The following is a 25,230-nucleotide window of genomic DNA, read 5'->3' as shown; positions in this document are numbered from 1 at the left end:
TGTGTTGCGTCATGCATAAGAACAGCCTTTAGCCGTGGTATATTGGCCATATACCACACCCCCTCGGGTCTTATTGCTTAAACCTCTTAACAACCTTTTTTTCAATTTTCGCCTAAAATGACATACCTAAATCTAACTGCCTGTAGCTCAGGACCTGAAACAAGGATATGCATATTCTTAATACCATTTGAAAGGAAACACTTTGAAGTTTGTGGAAATGTAAAATTAATGTAGGAGAATATAACACATTAGATCTGGTAAAGGATAATACAAACAAAAAAAACATGCGTTCTTTTTGGAGGTTTTCCCCCATCATCTTTGAAATGTAAGCAGTATGTGTGCAAAGTTTCAGACTGATCCAGTGAAGAATTGTGCCGAATTGGTCAATTGATACATTTTCATTGTACGTAACTATAGAGAACATACAAAAATGCTTTGGTAATAAAAATGTTTACACACCCCCAGGAATGTCATACATGATGGATCATTATCTTATTCACTAACTTTCACACATCTACATGGTCGGGCGGGGTGGGTGTGGAGCCAAAGACAGCAGTGGGGTCAAAATGTAGACCCCAGTCCCTACATTTGAACATAAAAATAGATTTGATCAAACAAAACTATGCAACATTTTTATCTCTGGGACCCTCAGGATGACAAATCAGAGCAAAATGACTGAATGTAAGTACATTATTTACCTACAGAGGTGAATGTATCAAACCAGTTGCCGTGATAAACATTTTTGTTTTTGTTGTGCACTCTCCTCAAACAAAAGCATGGTACTTTTTCACTGCAATAGCTACTATTAATTGGACACCGCAGTTAGATTAACAAGAATTTAAGCATTCTGCCCATATAAGACATGTCTATGTACCGTAAAGTTGTGTCTATGACCCAGCTGTTGTATACAACGTGATTCTAGTCACATTAACGCATGTTAGCAACCACCTATCCCGTGGAGGTTAAATAACACACGGGTAGGTAGACACTCTACTAATAACTTGTTAATTACTCTCTCATTGAGTGTGTCTGTGAGAGTGTGTGAGAGAGGAGAGTGTCTGTGATATGTGATTGTGTGTGAGTATATACACGATTGATAGTGTTATATGCAAGTGTGTGAGAGTGTGCGTGTGATATGAGAGTGTGCGAGTGTGTGAGATAGGAGAGTGTGAGAGTGTGTGTGATGTGTGAGTGGGTGATGTGAGTGTGTGATATGAGAGTGTGCGTGATATGAGAGTGTGAGAGTGTGATGGGAGTGTGTGATGTGAGTGTGTGATATGAGAGTGTGCGTGATATGAGAGTGTGTGAGATACGATTACACAAGTAAGAGCAGTTAGCTTAGTCACAGGGTAAGGCATCCCTGAATAGTCAAAGAAATAAAAGTGCAAAGAACTGTGCTTAAAGGGACATGGCTCTCATCAGTTCGTTTAAAAGGACTTTCATCCGTTCATGATAACTTAATAAGTAAGGCTTTTTGGGGGTTTTTCACTATCAAACAGGATATTTTGATATCATTTATTTTTGGTGTAATCTCTCAAGCAAATAAATGTGTTCGAAAATGGAATCTTATCCATTGATGTCGGTGCAGAGCCTACTTTCAATAGCAAAACAGTGCAGACACAAAATAAGGCTGCCAATTCTCAATTATACCACACACACACACGAACACACACACGCAGTTAGGCAGCCCAAAGTCACCACATAGCCACAGGCATCAGCCAGGTCAGACCTCAACATGGACCCCCGGCCTTAATGTTATTAAGAGCTACTGCCTGGCCTGCCACACTCACCACTCACTGCTGCTGCCAGCCTAACTGCTCTCTCTCCGTCTCTCTCTCTCTCTCTCTCTCTCTCTCTGCTAAAGAGCGGTGCGCTAAAGGCCGACGCTGGACCTTTTCCAGGAGCTTTTTCCAACTCATGAGCCTCTTAAAAGCTTCCGTTGCCAAAGCAGAGCCACTCTCTCTCTCCTCGCACTGCAGGAAGTCACAGAGGCCTGCTGTTTACCAGAACTCCACACTTCTCTTTTGTAGTCAGCTCTCCAAATACAGAACTGTTCTACAACTGTTCCACTATAACTGTTCATAATTCAGTGAAATGTAATGTCATGGGACAGGGTTAGACTTGACGATTTCATACACGGAGGTCAAAAGACGTCATATTCCTCAAAGGGCTGTTGTGGTGTAAAGGTTGTTCTATATGAATTCAATCACTTTCTGACTGTACTCCTTTTGAGTTGAATGAAACCTTCCATACATGCGTGCTCATGGTAGAAGTGTTCAGAAATACCAAATATCAGACAGAAGCTGTGGTAAGTTTATATGACCTCCTTTCAAACAGCCCTTTATTTACAGGTACCCTTTTATACATACCAGTGGGTAACTGGCAAATTTGGTAGGGGTGGGGATTGTTGTTAAACCATGGCAGCTGTTTGCAGTTCAAATTAGGGAAGTGTTAATGAATGTACCTGCAGAAAAGCAGAGAACCATTCACACAGACCCATACCTGTATTTTGGTTACAGGGTCTGTGAAAATGCAGTAATCATGACTAGGTCTTTAGGTGGCTTTTATTTTCTACGCCTTTTACCTCCTACCCCTTCCAGATATGCAAAAAAGCTGGTATAAAATGCAAGCATGTAAAATTAGTGGGATTTTGGTCTGTGTATGAAAGGGAAAATATCCTTTTATGAGCGCTTGGCTCTGAAGTCAATTTGCCGTTGCTGCCACATAATTATGGACACTCCCATCCTGCACACGCTTAGAAACACACTCTCGCTCTCACACACACACCCTATACCCCTACGCACCCTTCTGAACAACAATTACAGACTTCCCAAAGCCAACTCTATAATGTGCGTTTGTCTGAGTGGAAGAAGTACATAGTAGTGGGGACGTGGTGGTGTGGTGTCACGTTGAGAGGTGACATGTGGCACTGGAGATAACATCTCGGGACAGATTGGAGAGGCCATCTGGAGGTCTGGATGAGTGTCCGCAGTGAAAGGGATCAGTGGGACAGGGAAGAGCGAGTGAGCTGTCAGAGATCTGGAAAGTTCCAATATGATACGGGCCTTTGTCTGACGGTGATGTAAATCCATTTGAATTCAATCACTTTTTGACAGCATCCCTTTTAATTTAAACAACACTATCCATATATGTTTGCCCATGGAAGAAGTGGTCAGAAAGTGAAATTTTGGACCAGAATCAGGAGATAGAGGTGCTCAAAGTTGACCCATTTTGCATACCCCACCCTACCAAAATACATCCATGTCTTAATCACTGAAAACGATAAACGGTTGAGTTTGATATCATCTGAAAGCTTACAACAGGTCTGCCAGGGTTATGATTTCAGGTCCAAAAGTCACCTTCTGACCACTTCTACATTGGGCAAACACTTATGGTTACCTTCTGTATGGTAAGGTTTCATTCAAATTAGAAAGGGGTACAGTCACAAAAAGGGATTTAAATCATATGTGAATTCTTGTGAAAGGTTATCTTACACCAGTTTTATACTTTTTTTCAACCGAGGGGGGAAACAAATGTTCTCCATTTCCTAGAAACTCGGGAGAGCAACAAAGAAGGTATATTTGAGGAGCGATTATTTCCCATTTCAACTTGGCCAACTGTGCACAGATGACATGCGGCTTGACTCTTGCCTTCATTAAAATTGCTCAGCCGGCCCCAGGAGACAATACACCCGAATTTGGTTCTCTCTGAATGCTGAAGTTGACATCAGTGACAATGTTGTGGTGCATAGGGGGCTAGCATTAGGCTAAAGCGCTAGGCTAAAGCGCTAGGAGATAACCAAAGGAGAACAGCATTGCTATCGGACAAATAACTTTCCCACAACATTTTGGGAACCAAAATGTGACATGCTGGTAACATGGACGCTGCTACCTGACAGAGAGAGTAAAATCCCCCGGGTTGCTCTTGCTCGGCCGGGCTAGGAAACTGCCGTGGACCCCCCGCGTCAACAGGAGCTGCTCTGCCTCGATGCCGGTGATGTTGGGGTGGAACCACCTTGAAGAACACAGAGAGAGTGAGAAAGAGAGAGAATAGGTTTGATCACAAAAGCCAAATCCAGAGTCACCAGTGTTTCTCTATACATCCCTAAGGGACTTCCAGGCGTATACAGAACGTTAGGTAATTACCTTCAAATAACCTACGATTTCCATTCTCAGAACGTTAATAAAACCCCCCAGGAAAACTGTTAGAACCTCCCTGCAACCTAAACATTTACATTCCCAGAACAGGCAAAACATTTTTTTTAAACTTAACATTTTACCGGTCAGGAAACTTATGGCTTTGCTCCCAAAACCAATGGGAAACCCACAACTTCCATAGAACCAAATGTGCTAGCTGGGTCAGTTTGGTGACAGTAGTTAGATACACATAAAAAGTGAGATATAAACTTTTGGAAAGCAGAACACCAATATTTACAGAGCTTAATATAACTGGCAAATGTTTACTTCCTGTGTTATATAACCAAGTAGAGAGTAAAAGATAACATTTACTCCATCCAGCTCACATTTTGATAAACCCTATCGTCCACTATCAACCATTACAAATTTGGATGTTACATTGTCCACCAACCTAAAATAATATAGAGAAATACACACTAGCGTAATTGAAAAGTATGGCTCTGGTCTGTGTCCTTCTATCACTATCTCCCCCTACATATATCCCTACTGTTCTGTCATAAATAAATTTAAAAAATCAATACTAAAGGGGACTGTGACTCCTCTTCATAGCAAAAGATCTATAGATGTCTGAGAAATACAATTTATGTGGTTATGCTAAGAAATGCAACATGGAATAATGTTTTTTCCTCTTCATAATGTGTGTTTTTCATCATTGGTAGTATGCTAAAGCAGTAAAGCATGTCAGTTGTTTGGAGTTGCAGCTCATGGTTCAGTTAGTTCACAAGGTTAAAACCTCTAACTCAGGGCTCTCCAACCTTTTCTAGCATGAGAGCTAGTGTCATGTGTTTGTTCACCTGCACCCGGACGCATTTGCTAATAACCCATCTGCAACCGCACGACTATATGTGATGAAGTGAAATTCTTAAGCACGCACCCGATCCTAACCCATAAATATAGAAAATGCACTGTACAGTCAGAGATAGTGGAATTCATTTTTGACAGGCCTTTTAGATATTAGCCTGTTTCTGCTTATCATTTCCAGCCATTTGGTGGTGGTGTAAAGTACTTAAGTAAAATTACTCCAAAGTACTAATGAAGTCATTTTTTGGGGTATCTGTACTTTACTATTTATATTTTTGTCAACTTTTACTTCACTGCATTCCCATAGAAAATAATGTACTTTTTACTCTTTACATTTTCCCTGACACCCAAAAGTACTCATTATATTTCGAATGTTTAGCAGGACAGAAAATGGTCCAATTCAAAGCACTTATCAAGAGAACATCCCTGGTCAGCTCTACTGTCTCTAATCTGGCGAGCTCACTAAACACACATGCGTCGTTTGTAAATTATGTCTGAGTGTTGGAGAGTGCCCCTGGCTATCCGTACATTTAAATAACAAGAAAATGGCACAGTCTGGTTTGCTTAATATAAGGAATTTGAAATTATGTATACTTTAACTTTTGATATTTAAGTATATTTTAGCAATTACATTTACTTTTGATACTTAAGTATATTTAAAACCAAAATACTCTCAAGTAGTATTTTACTGGGTGACTCACTTTTACTTGAGTAATTTTCTATTAAGGTATCTGGACTTTATGACAACTGGGTACTTTTTCCACCACTGCAATTTGGTAGGCTATTTGTTAGTCAACTTGACTATCATTAGATACATACAGCTTCTTTTCTGTCATTACTGGTTGCCCTATAAGACTAAATAAACCCTTGCTCACAAGAATAATGTCGTGGCGGAGATCTTTGCGGGCTATACTCGGCCTTGTCTCAGGATGGTAAGTTGGTGGTTGAAGATATCCCTCTAGTGGTGTGGGGGCTGTGCTTTGGCAAAGTGGGTGGGGTTATATCCTTCCTGTTTGGCCCTGTCCGGGGGTGTCCTCGGATGGGGCCACAGTGTCTCCTGACCCCTCCTGTCTCAGCCTCCAGTATTTATGCTGCAGTAGTTTATGTGTCGGGGGGCTAGGGTCAGTTTGTTATATCTGGAGTTCTTCTCCTGTCCTATTCGGTGTCCTGTGTGAATTTAAGTATGCTCTCTCGAATTCTCTTTCTTTCTCGCTCTCTCTCTCAGAGGACCTGAGCCCTAGGACCATGCCTCAGGACTACCTGGCATGATGACTCCTTGCTGTCCCCAATCCACCTGGCCGTGCTGCTGCTCCAGTTTCAACTGTTCTGCCTTATTATTATTATTGGACCATGCTGGTCATTTATGAACATTTGAACATCTTGGCCATGTTCTGTTATAATCTCCACCCGGCACAGCCAGAAGAGGACTGGCCACCCCACAAAGCCTGGTTCCTCTCTAGGTTTCTTCCTAGGTTTTGGCCTTTCTAGGGAGTTTTTCCTAGCCACTGTGCTTCTACACCTGCATTGCTTGCTGTTTGGGGTTTTAGGCTGGGTTTCTGTACAGCACTTTGAGATATCAGCTGATATACGAAGGGCTATATAAATAAATTTGATTTTGCAGCAAAGATGTTTATGAACCGAGGAGAAAATGCTAAATGGCATCAGACCGGCTTGAAGGACATTAAAAGCTGTTACAACATGTTTTTGTTAAGATTTCAGATGCCTATTTTATGTGGTTGAAATACTATCATCTCTTAAGATGCTGAAAGAAAACATTTCTCCTCTCCCGTTCCCAAAACATTGACATTTGGTGTATAATTTTACTGCAAGAAATACTTAATTCTGCAGGAGTTAATATTATATTAGGCTATGTTAGATGTTATAGACCTACGGTCAGTGGCTAGGTTTCCATCCAATTGGTGAATATTCAAAAATCGCATAAAAACAATCTGTACATTTTCCTACCAGTGATGTTTCCATCAAATTGACTTGTTGCGGATAAAAGGCTGTGCGTGATGACATAGTGTACATAAAAATACCATTTGTAGTTCAATTCCTATGTACCGTGGAATTTTCAACTCTACTGATGGTTTTCTCACAAAAAAAAAATATGTTATATAGCGAGTCTGCCCACTGCGCACTGTTGGCTAGAGCACACATATGACTAACGGACAAAAGAATGAGATGATTTTTATTTGTCAAAACGGCAGCCAACAAATCGATCATCATGTCACCAGAATAAGACCGTCAATATTTATTTGAAAGGAGTATCAACCTCATCACCTTGCAGTTTATTAGGTTACAGATTAAATAAATGATGAACATCACAGGGTGGTGAAAGTGCATGCTTTCCCGAGTCGTAGTGGGAAGACCACACAACACGTCATCGCGTGACTAAGTTTACTTCGATATGGTTATTTATATGAATATTTACACATCATTCTTGCATAATTAATTTTAAAAAGACAAAAACATCCCACCTAGAACTCCATCTAATTTGTATAGCACCTCACAAACATAACACTGCCATCATCCTCTTTCACCACATCTTTCCCAAACATTAGACGACTGTTCTGTTCCTCCCTTCTAGATATTTTCAACTCTCCATTTTGCAGCTTTTCTCTTCTTGAATTAATCTCCATTGTTCATTTTGCCTCAGTGGATCAACGTTAACTTCTTCTGCCCAAGTTTCCAAAAGCATTTGGCAATTGATGTGTATTGGTGCGCTACAGTTAGCCCTAAAGCTTAGGCTACGCACTAACGGCAGATTAACATAATGAAAAAATAAGAATATTCAACCTGACCGCCACCCACCCGCCCTTTATCTACACAATATTTCTTGACCCTAAACCCGCCCCGCGGATATAACCGTGCGCACTGCAGGTTATGAGTCAACTCGCACATCACTAAAGAGAGCTCCTTTTATTTATGAAACATTTCACGAGCAACTCATTAATTTCTTCCTAGCTTTCAAATAATCACTTGTATTTTCCCGAATGTAGCTTTCTGTTATTTTTCCCTTTAAATTTAATTTAATTACTTTTTTTTTCTTCACAAATTACAATTATTAGTAGAGAAACAATGACAATTCATGTTCTAAGTCCATGCCAATGCTTAATTCACATCAGAAGACCATTCTTGAGGGTAAAAGATTTGAGTGTAATACCCCTCTAATTGAGAATTTTAGGAGCGAAGAATGTGCTGGTCGAGCAATATTTTTGCTCCTGCATATGTCATGACAGAGTTTGCAAAACAAAAGCCCACCCGATTGATACTGTAGAAAGAATCCTGATATACACTGAGTGTACAAAACATTAAGAACACCTTTTGCCTCAGAACAGCCTCAATTCGTCGGGCAAGGACTCTATAAGGTGTCGAAAGCGTTCCACAGGGATGCTGACCCATGTTGACTCCAATGCTTCCCACAGTTGTGTCAAGTTCTTGACAAACCGGTGCGCTTGGCACCTACTATCATACCCCGTTCAAAAGGCACTTCATATTTTGTCTTGCCCATTCACCCTCTGAATGACACACATTCACAATCCATGTTGCAATTGTCCCAAGGCTTAAAAATCCTTATTTAACCTGTCTCCTCCCCTTCATCTACACTGATTGAAGTGGATTTAACAAGTGACATCAATAAGGGATCATAGCTGTCACCTGGACTTACCTAGTCAGTCTACGTCATGGAAATAGCAGCTGTTCTTGATGTTTTGTACACTCATTGAAATTCTGCCAGGTATACTTACTTTGCAGTTACCATTTAATCGTGAAGGTTTTGGGGAAAGTCTCTGCCTACTCAGAAGACAGTTATAGTTATTGCTAACTGGCTACACGAAGTGAACGATAAACAGAGGCGCACACCACACAGAGGCAATATTCCTAGAAATGAATTGGCAGATATTGTGTTACATTTGGCTTTTTAAGCCAATTGTGTCTAACCAGGGGTGGGACAATGTCAATGTGGATTTAATTATATAGTATCTGGGAGCTTGCGGTGTCTGATACTTGTGAGATTTGTTTGTGACAGATTGCGGTGGAGCGTGTGAAAAATACATGCACTTTCTGAATTATTTGGCAAGCTACTCATACAGTAGGTGGGCTGAGAGCTACTGGTAGTTCACAATCAAACTGTTGGAGACCCCTGCTATCACTACTGTGAGGCTAATCTATTACTTATTAGCGTCGCAAGGCCCATTTCCACAAGTGGCTGCTATGGCCAATGAATTCACTATTGTGGCTTTTCAAATCTTGTGAAAGTGCAGAACTGTGAACCTATTTGCATGAAGCATAATGAATAATGACATTAAAATGAGAGCTAACGTTGATTGAGCCCATTGCAATGATGTTGTAAATGGAAAAGAGAGCTCATGGTCCGTTTTGTAGATTCACAAGCGCGGGTTGAGAATTTCCACAAAACACTGTGTTGAATATGGTTGGATACGCACTTAGATGAATGTATTTCAATGTTCTGGTATCAGACTTAAATATGCAATCTGTAGCTTCTTTGTCTGCTGTGGCCACGAGACAGGTTGCACCCACTATTGATGCTTCAACAAACTCATACACTCTCTCAAAAAAAAAATCTTTGTTCAATTTAATCCAATCGGTGCACAGAATCCTCACAAAGGCCCTCGTCCTTAGTCCTGCCAGGTCAATAAATGACAGGAAACAAACTAAGATGAGCTGTCAAAACAACAGCCTATGAATATTAAAAACACACCTACTGGGTGTTGTGACACTGTCAATAGTCTGTTACGCCATAAAACAGCTAAAGCCAAACCTTAAGACCTAGTCCACTGCTTTACCAATACGACCCTTTCCTACAACTGCACATCTCCATCAGTTGCTTCAGAATCCAAACCATTTAGCAAGCAACAGCACACCAGAGTTTCCATTGAAGTATGCATAGTGTGCATACTTCCTTAAAGTATGCATTTGCACATTCCCCGTCATGGATTTACAGGCATTGTATAGGTGCTGTATAAGCTTTGGGTGGGGGGTAGTTTCCAACATTGTTAAATCCATGACTGAGTGTGCAAGTGCACACTTTAGGAGAAGTGTGAAGAACCAGGTCGTAGCTACAGTGAATGTAGTGGTGGTTTAAATACAGCTTTCAGAACACTGTTTACAATGTGTTAAGAAAAACACTGCAGGGGACTTTTGAAGATGACTTAATACAAAATATCAGCGATAAGAGGGGGATTTTGTTAAATGCCAGTGATTCAACACGAGTGGGAAAAGAATAGATTTTGACACTAACATTTAGAGAAACAGTGAGTCACACAGCCCATTCATTTCCACGGCAAAAGATTGCTTTCCTTCCCCCGCGCTTCCCAAAGAAGTATGGACAGTGATACATGCAGCGAGCGCAACAAGAGATCCTTTTATTAACCTTCACATACAATCTTTACCAGATCAAGTTTCTTTGCCCTGGCACAGTAGTGAGTATTTGGGTATTTTCATGTTCATATTTAGGAAAGCAAAAAAAAACATGACCAGTGTCATGAAAAAATAAATGTTTTTTTTCTCTTAAGGGACTGTATTCATAAGATAAGGACATGAACAGACATGTTAACACTAGGTCTACTTACAAGCCTTGTGAGACTTTCGTACAGCCTTCAAGTAGCCGTGAAACACACATCCTTTCATATTTCTGTTTGATGGCAAAACTATGGATCCAATTTAACCGGACTCGTGGGGAGCTTGAGCTCAACCGCTGGGCAAACATCTATATCGATTAAGTCCCTACAACGTCAAACGAGTAAAACCCAGTCCTTGGAATGGCGGATCGTTGTCCTGTGCCTTCGCTCCGAACCTCCGGTGGAATTGCACTCAGATCAGGATGAATCACGCTTTATTGACAGCTTGTCATTCACAAAGCAGATTCACATGAGAGAAAAAGAGAGAGGGAGAAACAGAGAGAGATGTCAACAGTAGACAGTAGTGGAGCTGATGGAAGAGGGAACAGACGGGGCCAAAGCCATGGGAAGCTGCAGACATCTGGGGACTGACACTGGCCCAGATTGCACCTGACCCCCTCATCCACCCAGGCACCATGCTTTTTCTCATTCCAAGCCCAGGAGATTACTGAGGAACTTTTCAAACAGCAGCAGCAAATCATAACCGATTACCACTGGCATTCACCAAGGGATTAGACACAAATACATGGCAGGGGGGGAATGAACAAGGCTCTCTCTGATATCATCAAATGCCCAAGCTGTGGCATTAACATTGGACTGGGATATAGAGCAATTGTTTTGCGTGTGGAGACTCAGAAACACACCTGATGTACTGTAGAATAGGGATCACTATGGTCCACCTGGTTCAAAAACAAGCAGTCAGTAGGAGATAAGAGGAATTACAAGTACATGACTGTTACCAGTACAATACATTGTATTGCTATAGTAGCAAGATGACAGCAATGTAGTGTTTTATTCTTTTTTTTGGTATTCAATCTTTTTCTGTGAGTTGTTGAGCACGTTTGACATTTCTAACAGTCAACTTTTTCTCTATTTGAAATTTCAGCAGCACCATGCTCTGTCTACCAAGCTATAAAAACTACAAATCCCATTCTCGGAGCCAAAATCAATGTTTCTGTCAAGGATGGCGAGGCACACCAAACACTTTCCATCCTGTGCATTACCACAGGCCTCAATGTTCCATGAATGCCATGACCTCAAGACAAACCAAACCAAATAGCAGGGTCGTATTTACTAGGCACCAAATGGAAGAAAACACACTGAAACAGGGAGTGACTACATGGATGTCAAATAAGATACATGTTTTTGTTTTACTTCGTTAAAATGTTTTGCTACAGTGTGCACAAATGAATACGGCCCGATATGTGTGAAAACGTAACACAAAAAGGTCGTTCCAGTTCCTTGTTTCAATCACAGCGGACAAGAATCAAGCTCATCTCTACTAAGCAGTATAGCCTTACGTGCCAGAGCATACAAACAGAATCTGTTCTATGGATTCTATTTCTATCCTACGATACAATGCGAGTATGGCGTCAGGCTTTGCAAAACCTAACTATGCACTTTACAGAGAATACCATATGGCAGAGGTTGGACATAGCTACATGAAACTGTTATGTCTTCTATAATACTCCACTTTGTATGACAGTACCTTTAACATTCAACATTGTACTATTCTACACATGGCTCTGTGGCTTAGCTGTGCAGAAGAGGGAACTATTGCTCAGTACAGGGGGAGGAAGGGGAACATAAAAAACTAAATGTAAAAGAGAAATACTGTAGCACACATTTTTATGTCTATTAGATTTCTGCTGTACAACCAGTCCTTTCATAATCATATATAGTATTATAATTACACCATTACATAATGTGGTAATAAAAAAAAAGAGGTAAGTCTAAATAAACAACAAGCTCCACATCCTCCTGATCACACTGCTGCCCACCAGTTGTTACTTGAACTATGTGCAACATTCTATGTACAGTACCAGTCAAAAGTTTGAACACACCTACTCATTCATGGGTTTTTCTTCATTTTTACTATTTTCTACATTGTAGAACAATAGTGAAGACTTCAAAATGACAAAATAACACATATGGAATCATGTAGTAACCAAAAAAAGTGTTAAACATATTTTATATTTGAGATTTTTTAAAGTAGACACCCTTTGCCTTGATGACAGCATTGCACACTCTTGGCAAAACATTGAAAAAGTTATCCTTTTTAAATAAAACTAAATTAGTCATATGTTCACCAAATAATGGATTAAAACACAGTTTTTCCAATGAAGGTCTACAGTAGCCTCAACAGCACTCTGTAGGATAGCACCATGGTGTAGCCGGAGGACAGCTAGCTTCTGTACTCTTCTGGGTACATTGACTTCAATACAAAACCTAGGAGGGTCATAGTTCTCACCCCCTTCCATAGACTTAGACAGTAATTATGACATCTTCCAGAGGACATCCTCCAATCTATCAGAGCTCTTGAAGCATGAACTGATATGTTGTCCACCCAATCAAAGGATCAGATAATGAATCTAGTACTGAAAGCATAAGCTGCAGCTAGGTAGCACTGCAGTGCATAACATGTGGTGAGTAGTTGACTCAGAGAGGGAAAGACAATAGTTGAATAGTTTTGAGCAAATTAATTTCTTCCAAAATGAAGGAGAAGCAAGAGAAAGACAAAGACAGAGGTTTCATGATTTATTTTTCACTTTCTTAGCTAGCAAATGGAGCTAGCTACTTTAGCCTACTCAAACACCTTGCTCAAGCAGAGAGATACTATGTTAGCTAGCTGGCTATGACTATCCAACACAACACTGGAACTCTTCAAAGTCAAGGTAAGCGTTTGGTTTTACAAATGTATTGCCACCGGGGCACACCGGTGTAACTGCTAAACTGCTTACTGACGGTACACTGTAACATTACTGCATGATTGTAGAGAGTTTACTAACTCATTCGTTTTATTAGCTATGCTGATTATGACGTTACTTTAGCTAATATTGTGACAACGATGTAGGCAGTGTATAGCGGTTATAATATGGTTTGGCTTGAAAAGTTTTTTGTTTTGTTTTGCCTGGTCACATACAGCTGATCTGTTGTGCATTGAAGTCCACAAGTGAAGAATAACTAGGCAAGTCAGTTAAGAACAAATTCTTATTTACAATGACGACCTACCAAAAGGCAAAAGGCCTCCTGCGAGGATGGGACCTGAGATTAAAAATAAATATAGGACAAAAACACACATCACGAAAAGAGAGACAACACAACACTATATAAAAGAGAGACCTAAAAACAACATAGCAAGGTAGCAACACAACAATATGGTAGTAACAACATGGTAGCAGCACAAGACATGAAACAAACACTATTGGGCACAGATAACAGCACAAAGGGCAAGAAGGTAGAGACAACAATACATCACGCAAAGCAGCCACAACTCTCAGTAAGAGTGTGTCCATGATTGAGTCTTTGAATAAGGCCATGCTCATAAAAAAAAAAAACAGCACCGACCACCACTGGGACATACAGTATATGGTATTCTGGGGTGCTGCCTTCTTGAATACACAGTCCCGTAGAGTAGAGTACACAACTTGGGTTGTATTGTGTTGACTGGGGTCCAGACTAGACTTGATTTTGTTATTAATCTGACATTTTTTACTGGGTCATGGGAAAAAAATGTCTACCAATCAGAAAAAAATGCCATGTGTTACTATAGTAATCCCAGACAAGCAGCTTTCAGCCCAGCATTGTGGTCACTCATTTCAACTGATGAAACAATGGCAGCCCACTCAGACCATGTAGTCTCTGAACCCGTTAAAGCATAAAAGATACACACTTGTTGACCCTGCGAAAATCACCATTGCTCTGTAATAACTACTAACAACCAACATTACTGGTATCTTTTCTGCACAATTTATACAACAGTTTTTGGAGTAAATCACATTTTTTTGTATTTTATTATGATCCCCCTTAGCTGTTGCAAAAGCAGCAGCTACTCTTCCTGGGGTCCACACAAAACATGAAACATGACATAATACAGAACATTAATAGACAAGAACAGCTGAGTACAGAACTACATAAAAAATGTTTTAAAGACACACGTAGCCTACATATAAATACATACACAAACTATCTAGGTCAAATAGGGGAGAGGCATTGTGCCGTGAGGTGTTGCTATACATGATATATATATATATATATATATATCATGTTTTTTTAAACCAGGTTTGCTGTTTATTTGAGCAATATGAGATGGAACGGAATTCCATGCAAAACTGGCTCTACATAATACCGTATGCCTTCTTGAATTTGTTCTGGATTTGGAGACTGTGAAAAGACCCCTGTCGGCATGTCAGGGGGATAAGTGTGTGTGTCAGAGTTGTGTGTAAGTTGACTATGCAAACAATTTGGGATTTTCAACACATTGTTTCTTATAAAAAGAAGTGATGCAGTCAGTCTCTCCTCAACTCTTAGCCAAGAGAGACTGCATAGAATGTATATCAGCCCTTTGAATACAATGAAGAGCAAGATGTGCTGCTCTGTTCTGGGCCGCCTGCAGCTCAACTAGGTCTTTCCTTGCAGCACTGGACCACACGACTGGACAATAATCAAGTTAAGACAAAACTAGAGAATGCAGAACTTGCTTTTTGGAGTGTGCTGTCAGAAAAGCAGAGCATGGCCTCCCGGGTGGCACAGTGGTCTAGGGAACTGCAACGCAGTGCTAGCTGTGCCACCAGAGACTCTGGGTTTGCGCCCAGGCTCTGTCTCAGCCGGCCGCGGCCGGGAGATCCGTGGGGCGACGCACAATTGGCCTAGCGTTGTCCGGGTTAGGGAGGGTTTGGCCGGTAGGGATATCCTTGTCTCATCGTGCACTAGCGACCCCTGTGGCGGGCCGGGCGCAGTGCATGCTAACCAGGTTGCCAGGTGCATGGTGTTTCTTCCAACACATTGGTGCGGCTGGCTTCCGGGTTGGATGCGCGCTGTGTTAAGAAGCAGTGCGGCTTGGTTGGGTTGTGTATCAACCTTCTTCTCTCCCGAGCCCGTACTGGAGTTGTAGCGATGAGACAAGATAGTAACTACTAACAATTGGATACCACGAAATTGGGGAGAAAAAAATAATTTAAAAAGCAGAGCATCTCTTTATTACAGACAGACATCTCCCCATATTTACAACCATTGAATCTATATGTTTTGACCATGACAGTTTACAATCTAAGGCAACGTCAAGTAATTTAGTCGCCTCAACTACACCATTAATTTCCATAGAACATAGGGAATGATTTGTACCAAATACAATGCTTAGAGTTGTTCAGGACCACCCATTCCAAAACAAATGCAACAATGTTCAGAGAGTTTTGTTTTGTTTGTTTTGATATTGAAACAAATGCCCGACAAAGTGGCCAACGCTTTGTGTCCATTGCAGGTCAACGTGCAAGAGAGAGTGGTCAGTATCCTTTTCTGTTTTGGGCTTTAGTCCATCTAGTCTGCAACCCCCACCCCAATGCACTTAAACCACACATGCACCCTCGCCTGCCTGCTAATGGGGATCAGGCAGGAGGTCACCCCTTGTTTGACCCCTGACCCATCAATGGAACAAAGAGCACTTCTCACCAATTACTGCACTAATCCTGCCCTCTCTCGCTCTCCCTGGCCTGAGCTACTCTGAGAGGGACCACACTGCCCAGGTCTATCCCCAAACACTTAACAGTTAGCATGCTCACTTGCCTCAGAAAGCTCTAACACGGACCACATGTCCACAAATAAGCACACCCACTCAGTCCACTCCAGCCAGACCCTCCAAAATGCACACAAGGTTATGAACTGTCAACCATTGAAGCCTGAGACCAACTTGACCAAGTGCGTTGCACTAGCAACATAACAGCAGCAATCTACTGGTAAGACCCAATGCATGTGGGTGGAAAAAAAAGAGGCTGTTAATGAATGTCAGGAAGTGAATGAGAGTTTTCTCCCCCTACCTAACCATTCTGGTCAGAGCTTGTCAGAGCCCCCCGGTTCAGTTGCCTCAGAGTTTAGTAATCCAGCCCGGCACGGTTACACAAGGAGGGGAAGGGAGGGAGGAACGAGGGGGGAGGGCAGGGACTTGTAGGAGTGCTGCCTCTGCGGGTTTAAGCAAGAGAGGCGGGGGCATTTAATCTGGGATTTGGATGAGTGCAAAGGGCCTTGATAGGTTCATCGGAGCAGCTATCAGGCTGTCCCTCTGGGGACCTACATGACACGGCACCGTCTCCACTCCAACTGAAGACCCCTACTCCTAATTCAGACTTCCTTCCTTGTGGTTGCCAGTTCCCAAGCAAGGCACATTGAAAGGTCTAGTCTACATGCACAGTAGGACATTACTGACCTCCTTGCCTAGTAAGGATGTATAACATAGAAAACTATGTAAAGTCTCTATGCTCTCTACTGGCATATTGGAGTCTGTGTTGCTGTTATGTGGGAGATAATGGTGGACATACAGTACTGGTGGATACAGTAGTACTGGTGGATACAGTAGCTGGCCTACATGAGTTAGTTCTGTCATTTTCAAATGATGCTGATGCCTGATGAAATGCTTAAATTACATTGCAACACAATATTAAATGCATGTAACACTAATTAAACATTCAGAAAAAAATGGAACAGTGAAACAAATGGAGAATATCTTGAAATTATCTAGAAATGGATCAAATCGGATAGAAGATGAAAGGACTGAAATTAGACATGCCAATGATTGCACTCTTTTAAGAATGGCAAGATGCAGTGCTTTCGGAAAGTATTCAGACCCCTTGACTTTTTCCACATTCTGTTAGGTTACAGCCTTATTCTAGAAATGTTTTATTTGTTTTTTTCTCCTCATAAATCTACACACAATACCCCATAATGTGAAAGCAAAAACAGGTTAAGAAATGTTGGCTAATTTATAAAAAATTAAAATATTCAGTATTCAGACCCTTTACTCAGTACTTTGTTGAAGCACCTTTGGTAGGGATTACAGCCTTGAGTCTTCTTGGGTATGGCGCTACAAGCTTGGCACAGCTGTATCTGGGGAGTTTATCCCATTATTTTCTGCAGATCCTCTCAAGCTCTACCATGTTGGATGGGAGCGTTGCTGCACAGCTATTTTCAGGTCTCTCCAGAGATATTCGATCGGCTTCAAGTCCGGGCTCTGGCTGGGCTACCCAAGGACATTGAGACTTGTCCCGAAGCCCCTCCTGCGTTGTCTTGGCTGTGTGCTTAGGGTCGTTGTCCTGTTGGAAAGTGAACCTTTGCCCCATTCTAAATGTCCTGATCACTCTGGAACAGGTTTTCATCAAGGGCCTCTCTGTACTGTGCTCTGTTAATCTTTGCCTCAATCCTGATGAGTCTCCCAGTCCCTGCCGCTGAAAAACATCCCCACAGCATGATGCTGCCACCACCATGCTTCACAGTATTGATGGTGCCAGGTTACCTCCAGACGTGACACTTGGCATTCAGCCCAAGGAGTTTGATCTTGGTTTCATCAGACCAGAGAATCTAGTTTCTCATGGCCTGAGAGTCCTTTAGGTGCATCTTGGCAAACTCCAAGCGGGCTGTCATGTGCCTTTTACTGAGGAGTGGCTTCCGTCTGGCCACTCTACCATAATGGCCTGATTGGTGGAGAGCTCCAGAGATGGTTGTCCTTCTGGAAGGTTCTCCCATCTCCACAGAGGATCTCCAGAGCTCTGTCAGAGTGACCATCGGTTCTTGGTCACCTCCCTGACGAAGGCCCTTCTCCCGATTGCTCAATTTGGCCCGGGCGGCCAGCTCTAGGAAGAGTCTTGGTGGTTCCAAACTTCTTCCATTTAAGAATGATGGAGGCCCCTGTGTTCTTGGGGACCTTCAATTCTGCAGACATTTTTTGGTACCCTTCCCAGGATCTGTGCCTCGACACAATCGTGTCTCGGGGGCTCTACGGACAATTCCTTCGACCTCATGGCTTGGTTTTTGCTCTGACATGCACTGTCAACTATGGGAACTTATATAGACAGGTGTGTGCCTTTCCAAATCATCTCCAATCAATTGAATTTACCACAGGTGGACTCCAATCAAGTTGTAGAAACATCTCAAGGATGATCAATGTAAACAGGATGCACCGGAGATCAATTTCGAGTCTCATAGCAAAGGGCCTGAATACTTATGTAAATAAGTTACTTCTGTTTTTTGTTTTAATATATTTGCAAAAATTCTAAAAACCTGCTTTTGCTATGTCATTTTGGGGCATTGTGCGTAGACTGCTGATTTTTTTATTTTATTTTATCCATTTTAGGTTATTAAGGCTGTAACGTAACAAAATATGGGAAAAGTCTAAGGGTCTGAATACTTTCCGAAGGCACTGTATATGATTACTTACATTTGAGAGGAATAATCACAATGGAGAATTGCTCCTGCATGTCAAGCAAGACATTGTGGATGAATAAAGATAGACATGACGCTGACAAGGACAAAAGCAAACATTTTAATTTTGAGTAGCATTCAATGCTCAGCCATGCCATCTACTTCACCAATAAATAAAGAATATACATTACAAGTCACACTGAAGTCAAGAAACCAGTTGAGTTTTCCCAGAAAGCTCACGTCACTAGCAGCCTGTGCCCAGACATGACACCTTGAGGCCAGGCCAGTTTATTAAGAGTTTCCCATTTTAAACCCTGTGCTTAAGCTTGATCCAGTCCCAGGGGTCCTATTCAGTCTGCTATGAAGATGCTAATGGTTAACAAGTTCACCCTCAAGAGCCTGCAGGCTCCTCTATTGCCTTTCATTGGCATTGGTGCATAAATAGACATTATAAGCATTGTTCTAAGAAATTATAAAGGCTAACACATGTTTATAACAAGTTATAAAGCATTATACCTGAATGCTTTATGTAAAATGTTACAATGGTATTCATACAATAAACCAATGTATTGTGGTATGAGTGGACAGCCCTTCCGTGTACCTTTTCGCTGAAAACCAGAATGGGATTTTTTTGTCAAACTATGATTTGGTTGGTTGTTGTGTAAGTCTGGGGCAAATGTGTTTGCCCTTTCACTTTTTCTGTATGCAGAGTTGAATGATTAACTGGTAGTATCCATGCTTGTCCTATCTCTCACTGAGAAATCGCTTTTGGAAAAAAGTGGAAAATCTTGTTTCTCATTTTGTTTACCCATTTAGACAACTTGACTTACTGTACTATAAATTACACAAGTTAAAAATACAATTAGAAATATAAAAAGACGTGAAGTATGCCCTTTCTGTGGTGTCCTCATGCTACAAGTATCATAGTTATCTCCACAGAACATGACTGCAGGAGTGACTCAGGGCTTTCCAAGAATAGGTTTTCCTTGACAACTACTAGGCGCTTCACTTCCTTGTATTATGCATTGAGCACTGGGAGGGAGAGAGAAAGAGAGCGAGAGAGGAGAGAGAAATAAAACTGTCATTGAGAGACTTGCATAAAATTCGACATACAGAGCGAGAGAGCATGAGGTAGAGCGAGGAAGGGTAGAAGAAGGGAAAGAAAGGAAGGGAGAGCAACTCAGTCAGAGCCATGGCTCAGCGGACAAACATAGCAGAGCGCTAGCTTGCTCAGACAGACAGGGGAAACAGAGGCCCCACGTGCATCCAGCACGCCGGGCTCTCTATCCTCTTACATAATGTCTCAAGTTCAATACAGCCGTGGCTATTTAAAGTCCTGGCTAGGCCTGGTGACAAAAAGGTGATATACTTAGTGCCCCGAATGCTGCATGAAAGCCCCGTTAGGGCTATATCGGTCACAGACAAGCCCTGGGGTGTGGATTTTGGTCATGCTGCTGGTATTTTTAGAACAGCTGATGATCTTGGGTTATTTACAGTACATGCAGTGCAAACCCACCCTCAGCGGATAGATGCCTCACATCACTATGTAGCCAGCTAGCGTCTAGAAGCTAGCAGTTAACGTAGCGCTTTGATGTTGCGCATGATAGCCATATAAGTATTTGAGGGATATTATGGACTAACCCCATCTGTTTTCAGGGGATGGCTAACTAATCTTCCTGATTGTGTGCACTGATTTTGAAAATCAGGAGGGGGGGGCTTTTACACTTAATTAAAGGACAATCCATTTAACTTGCATGAGCAAGCTAGCACAGGCTATGCACACACATTTTTAAGAGAGCGCAATCATTCTACTCTGGTTACATGGAGCTATAGGTTCAACTATGGCCAGACAAGGAGTGTGGCATTGCTGTTTTAATATAACCTGACCGTTATACATTGTCTGAGAGTGTACATTGTCATGGCCCATGCCTTGATAACCACCATTGCACATTTGTTGAAGCAAACAGGTTGATCAGTCATAAATTTAGAAGAAAGCAGAAAGAAAAACTGACAGTTAAAAATAACCATAGAATGCCTAGACTGCTCTCTTAAAAATGCAACTTTAGCCCCTGGTTGTTAAAATGTATGTTATTGTAATTCCAATTGGAGCAATATTATGAAGTCAGAAATGTACACGTTTAAAGGGATAGTTTTTCATATTTCAAAAACTTTGTCTCTGGTAGTTGTGAGCTGCCCCTTTAAATGGTATTAGGTAGTCATTAGCCAGTAACAGTGACTTCCTTTTTTCTCTGACCTAAACCTGTTGCCTTTTTTTCACCACACACAAAAACTGTATAGACTTTGAATCATACAGCTACAAATAACAGAAGAAACACATTTCCAACCAAACCAACCAAGGAAATGACAAACTGGCACATACATTTGAGAGTGCTGTGTATATGCATCAAACAGGGGCTGGAAATGATATCAAAATGTGATAACCTAACTCAAACACAGCAGGAGGGAAGATTAGAGGATTTGATTCCATTGGTAATTATAGCAGCTCTTATCATGAATTCCTGGTGACGAGGAAAAGGGCTTCACAGAGTGTCAGAAACATGAGTACTACTAGTGCTAACGAGAACGTCAATTTGGTGCAAAAGAAGGGTGCATATTAGGCGGTATGGCAGTATTTCGGCTACAGGCGAACTGATGTCAACCAAATGCAAGAGTTATGCAAAAAGAGCTTCAGAGTTGTGGCAACAACGAGAGGCAACCTGACACATTTATTGAACCATTTGAAGAAGAACCAGCCCTTAGTTTACAACAATTGCATGGTGAAAAAAAGACAGCAGCAAACACCCTCAGCCATAGCCAGCCACCTGCGTTAAACAGACATTGATTGCCAATGCGTTTTCAAGTGTAACACTCTACGAAAAAACATTGAAATCCCAGAGGCCATCACCGATCTATCACATAGTGTCAACAAGAATCATGTCTTTGGCTGTCAGCCAAGAAGGCTTCAAGAAGATCACAAACACGCTGGACAGGAGATTAAAGATACCATCTCACACATACAGTGCTTTCAGAAAGTATTCACACCCCTTGACTTTTTCCACATCTGGTTGCGTTACAAGGCGGGATTGAAATGCCCTCAGAACAGCCTCAATTCATCGGGGCCTGGACTCTACACGGTGTCGAAAGCATTCCAGAAGGATGCTAGCCCGTGTTGACTCCAATGCTTCCCACAGTTGTGTCAAGTTGGCTGGATGTCCTTTAGGTGGTGGACCATTCTTGATACACACTGGAAACTGTCAAAATTGATTTGAAACTCAGCAGCGTTGCAGTATTTTTTAAAACTGCACTGTCGGTTAGGGGCTCGTAAGTAAGTATTTCACGGTAAGGTGTTGTATTCGGCGCATGTGACTAATAAAACTTGATTTGATTTGATTCTTGACACAAACTGGTGCGCCTGGCACCTACTACCATACCCTGTCTTGCCCATTCACCCTCTGAATGGCGCACACACAAAATCCATGTCTAAATTGTCTCAAGGCTTAAAAATCCTTCTTTAACCTGTCTCCCCCCTTCATCTACACTGATTGAAGAGGATTTAACAGGTGACATCAATAAGGGATCGTAGCTTTCAACTGGATTCACCTGGACAGTCTATTCAGTGTTTCCCAAACTCGGTCCTGGGGACCCCAATGGGTGCACGTTTAGTTTTTTGCCCTAGCACTACATAGCTGATAATCAGCTGTGTAGCACTAGTGCAAAAACCAAAATGTGAACCCCTGTGGGTCTCCAGGACTGAGTTTGGGAAACACTGCTATGTCATGGAAAGAGCATTCAACCTCCTGAGTCAATGTTAAAAGCACATTTGGCAACAATTACAGCTTTAAGTCTTTCTGGGTAAGTCTCTAAGAGCTTTGCACCTGTTTTGTACAATATTTGCACATTATTCTTTAAATTCTTCAAGCTCTGTTAAGTTGGTTGTAGATCATTGCTATGTAGCCATTGTCAAGTCTTGCCATTGATTTTCGAGCCGATTTCAGTCAAACCTGTAACTCGGCCACTCAGGAACATACAATGTCGTCTTGGTAAGCAACTCCAGTGTAGATTTGGCCTTGAGTTTTGGGTTATTGTCCTGCTGAAAGGATTTGTGAATTTGTCTCCCAGTATCTATTGGAAAGCAGACTGAACCAGGTTTTCCTCTAGGATTTTACCTGTGCTTGGCTCTATTCTGTTTCTTTTTACCCCAAAAACTCCATAGTCCTTGCCGATGACAAGCATACACGATGCAGCAACCACCATGCTTAAAAATATGAAGAGTGGTACTCAGTGATGTGTTATGTTTTGGTCAACTCCAACACAACGCTTTGTATTCAGGACATAAAGTTAATTTCTTTCCCATATTTTTTTGCAGTTTTACTGCAGGGTGCATGTTTTGGAATATTTATATTCTGTGCAGGCTTCCTTTCACTCTGTCAGTTAGGTTAGCATTGTGGGATAAATACAATGTTGTTGATCCATCCTCAGTTTTCTCCTATCACAGCCATTAAACTATGTAACTGTTTTAAAGTCACCATTGGCCTCATGTTGAAATCCCTGAGTGGTTTCCTTCCTCTCCGGCAACTGAGTTAGGAAGGACGCCTGTATCTTTGTTGTGACTGGGTGTAACATCCAAAGTGTAATTAATAACTTCACCATGCTCAAAGGGATATTCAATGTCTGCTTTTATTTACCCATCTACCAGTAAGTGCCCTTCTTTGCGAGGCATTGGAAAACCTCCCTGGTCTTTGAGGTTAACTCTGTGTTTGAAATTCACTGCTCAACTGAGGGGCTTACAGATAATTTTATTTGTGGGTTACAAAATCATGTTAACCACGATTATTGCACACAGAGGGAGTCCATGCAATTTGTTATGTGACTTGTTAAGCACATTTCTACTCCTGAACTTATTTAGGCGTGCCATAACAGAGGGGTTGAATACTTATTGACTCGACATTCCAGATTTTCATTTTTTATTAATTATTATTTTTTTATTTTATTAAAAAAGTAAAGATTATTCCACTTTGACATTGAGTATTGTGTGTAGGTCAGTGACACACAACCTCAATTTTAATCAATCTAAAATGTAGGCTGTAACACAACAAAATGTGGAAAAAGTCAAGGGGTGAGAATACTTTCTAAATGCACTGTATTTCTCCCAAATTGTAAACCCAACACTGTATAACAAAATTAAGGGAGAAGTTGAAACTCACACGTTGATTATTACTTTTGGTCTAGTAGAACAACCGAGCCCTACATTAGTTTGAAAGTACACTTTATTGATGAGAAGTTTCAACCGAATTGTTGGTGCTTGCAAACACCATAGGCTACTTCACTTGAGATCACATGGGAGAAAACAACAGTCTGGGGTTGAGAGACGCTTTAGCTGCCTGGGGCCTGAATGCGGATCAGCAAGTGTGATTAACGATAACGCCGCAACGTGGTCCAGACTGGACCAGACTCCAATGTTTTGGACACAGGCTGCACCTTTGCAATTGGTAGGCTACGTGTTACATGTTAAGGCACTTTGACTTCAATTTTAATTATAATAATGATTGAGACTACTTATACATAATTACACAATCATACGCTTCCTATTCCATCTGCAGCCTATGGTGCCCGACTAAATAATTAACTTAATTAATTAATAACATTAATAACCTAAGTGCTGCTCTTATAGCACGATATTTTGATGATCATGTTCATTTAAAAATGTGTTTGTTTTGTTAATTTGCAGGTGTAATAATCCTATGTATAACAATGTTGTTTCAATTGGTTTTGTATTCAGTTAGCGCAGTGTGTCTTCATTCATATGATCTCATTTCAGCAGCGACGTTATCGAACCTGACACTTGTCTGATGGAATAACCTGGTTTTTCCCCAAGTGCTTGAAAATCTCAATTCATAATCGCAATTGCAATATCTGGCAAAATAGTCGCAATTAGATATTTTGTCCAAATCGTGCAGCCATACGATCTCGATTAAGAAAGCAAAATCAAGCTCTTTTTAAACTCCATCTCTGACTCTGCTGGTGATCCTTAAAAAAACAGTAAATGCACTGAATCGTGCAAACTCCTCTTCTACCCTGGCTAAGAAAGTTCTGACTGACTCTGGCATCATAACTGAGAATAATAAACGCATCACTTATGCCAATCTGCATTTTATCTCGGCAGGCTTTTTATTTGAGAGAAACAGTGGTTTAATTGACCTTGGTCAGTCAATAGGCTGCTCTTCCCTCTGCCAGCCTCTAGCTGACTCGACGGTTAACCCGTCACGTTCTAGTGAATCTTTGTTTTTATTTCAACAATTTACTTCCTGTGATGAGCTAGATGCCTTCCTTAAAAGTGGGACTGACAGCGTTTTAACTACTCTGCAGATATGAAACAAACGGCCAATCGTAATATCAGTTTAAAA

The 25,230-nt window shown here is 41.3% G+C and overlaps 1 protein-coding gene across 3 annotated transcripts in view; it reads right to left on the bottom strand.

Annotated features, from left to right (window-relative positions):
* LOC112233022 (tyrosine-protein phosphatase non-receptor type 11) overlaps positions 1-25,230 on the bottom strand; it is a 57,578-nt gene that overhangs the window by 27,102 nt on the left and 5,246 nt on the right. For all 3 annotated transcript variants that reach the window (XM_024400372.2, XM_024400373.2, XM_024400374.2), the window contains exon 2: positions 3,892-4,014. In XM_024400372.2, coding sequence (XP_024256140.1) covers positions 3,892-4,014 — 123 coding nt within the window. The remainder of the gene's footprint in view (positions 1-3,891; positions 4,015-25,230) is intronic.

The sequence above is a fragment of the Oncorhynchus tshawytscha genome, linkage group LG16 (assembly GCF_018296145.1).
Source record: "Oncorhynchus tshawytscha isolate Ot180627B linkage group LG16, Otsh_v2.0, whole genome shotgun sequence".
In the NCBI taxonomy this organism is placed as follows: domain Eukaryota; kingdom Metazoa; phylum Chordata; class Actinopteri; order Salmoniformes; family Salmonidae; genus Oncorhynchus; species Oncorhynchus tshawytscha.
Note: the sequence above shows the minus strand (reverse complement) of the source record. Positions and strands in the feature narration are given on the sequence as shown.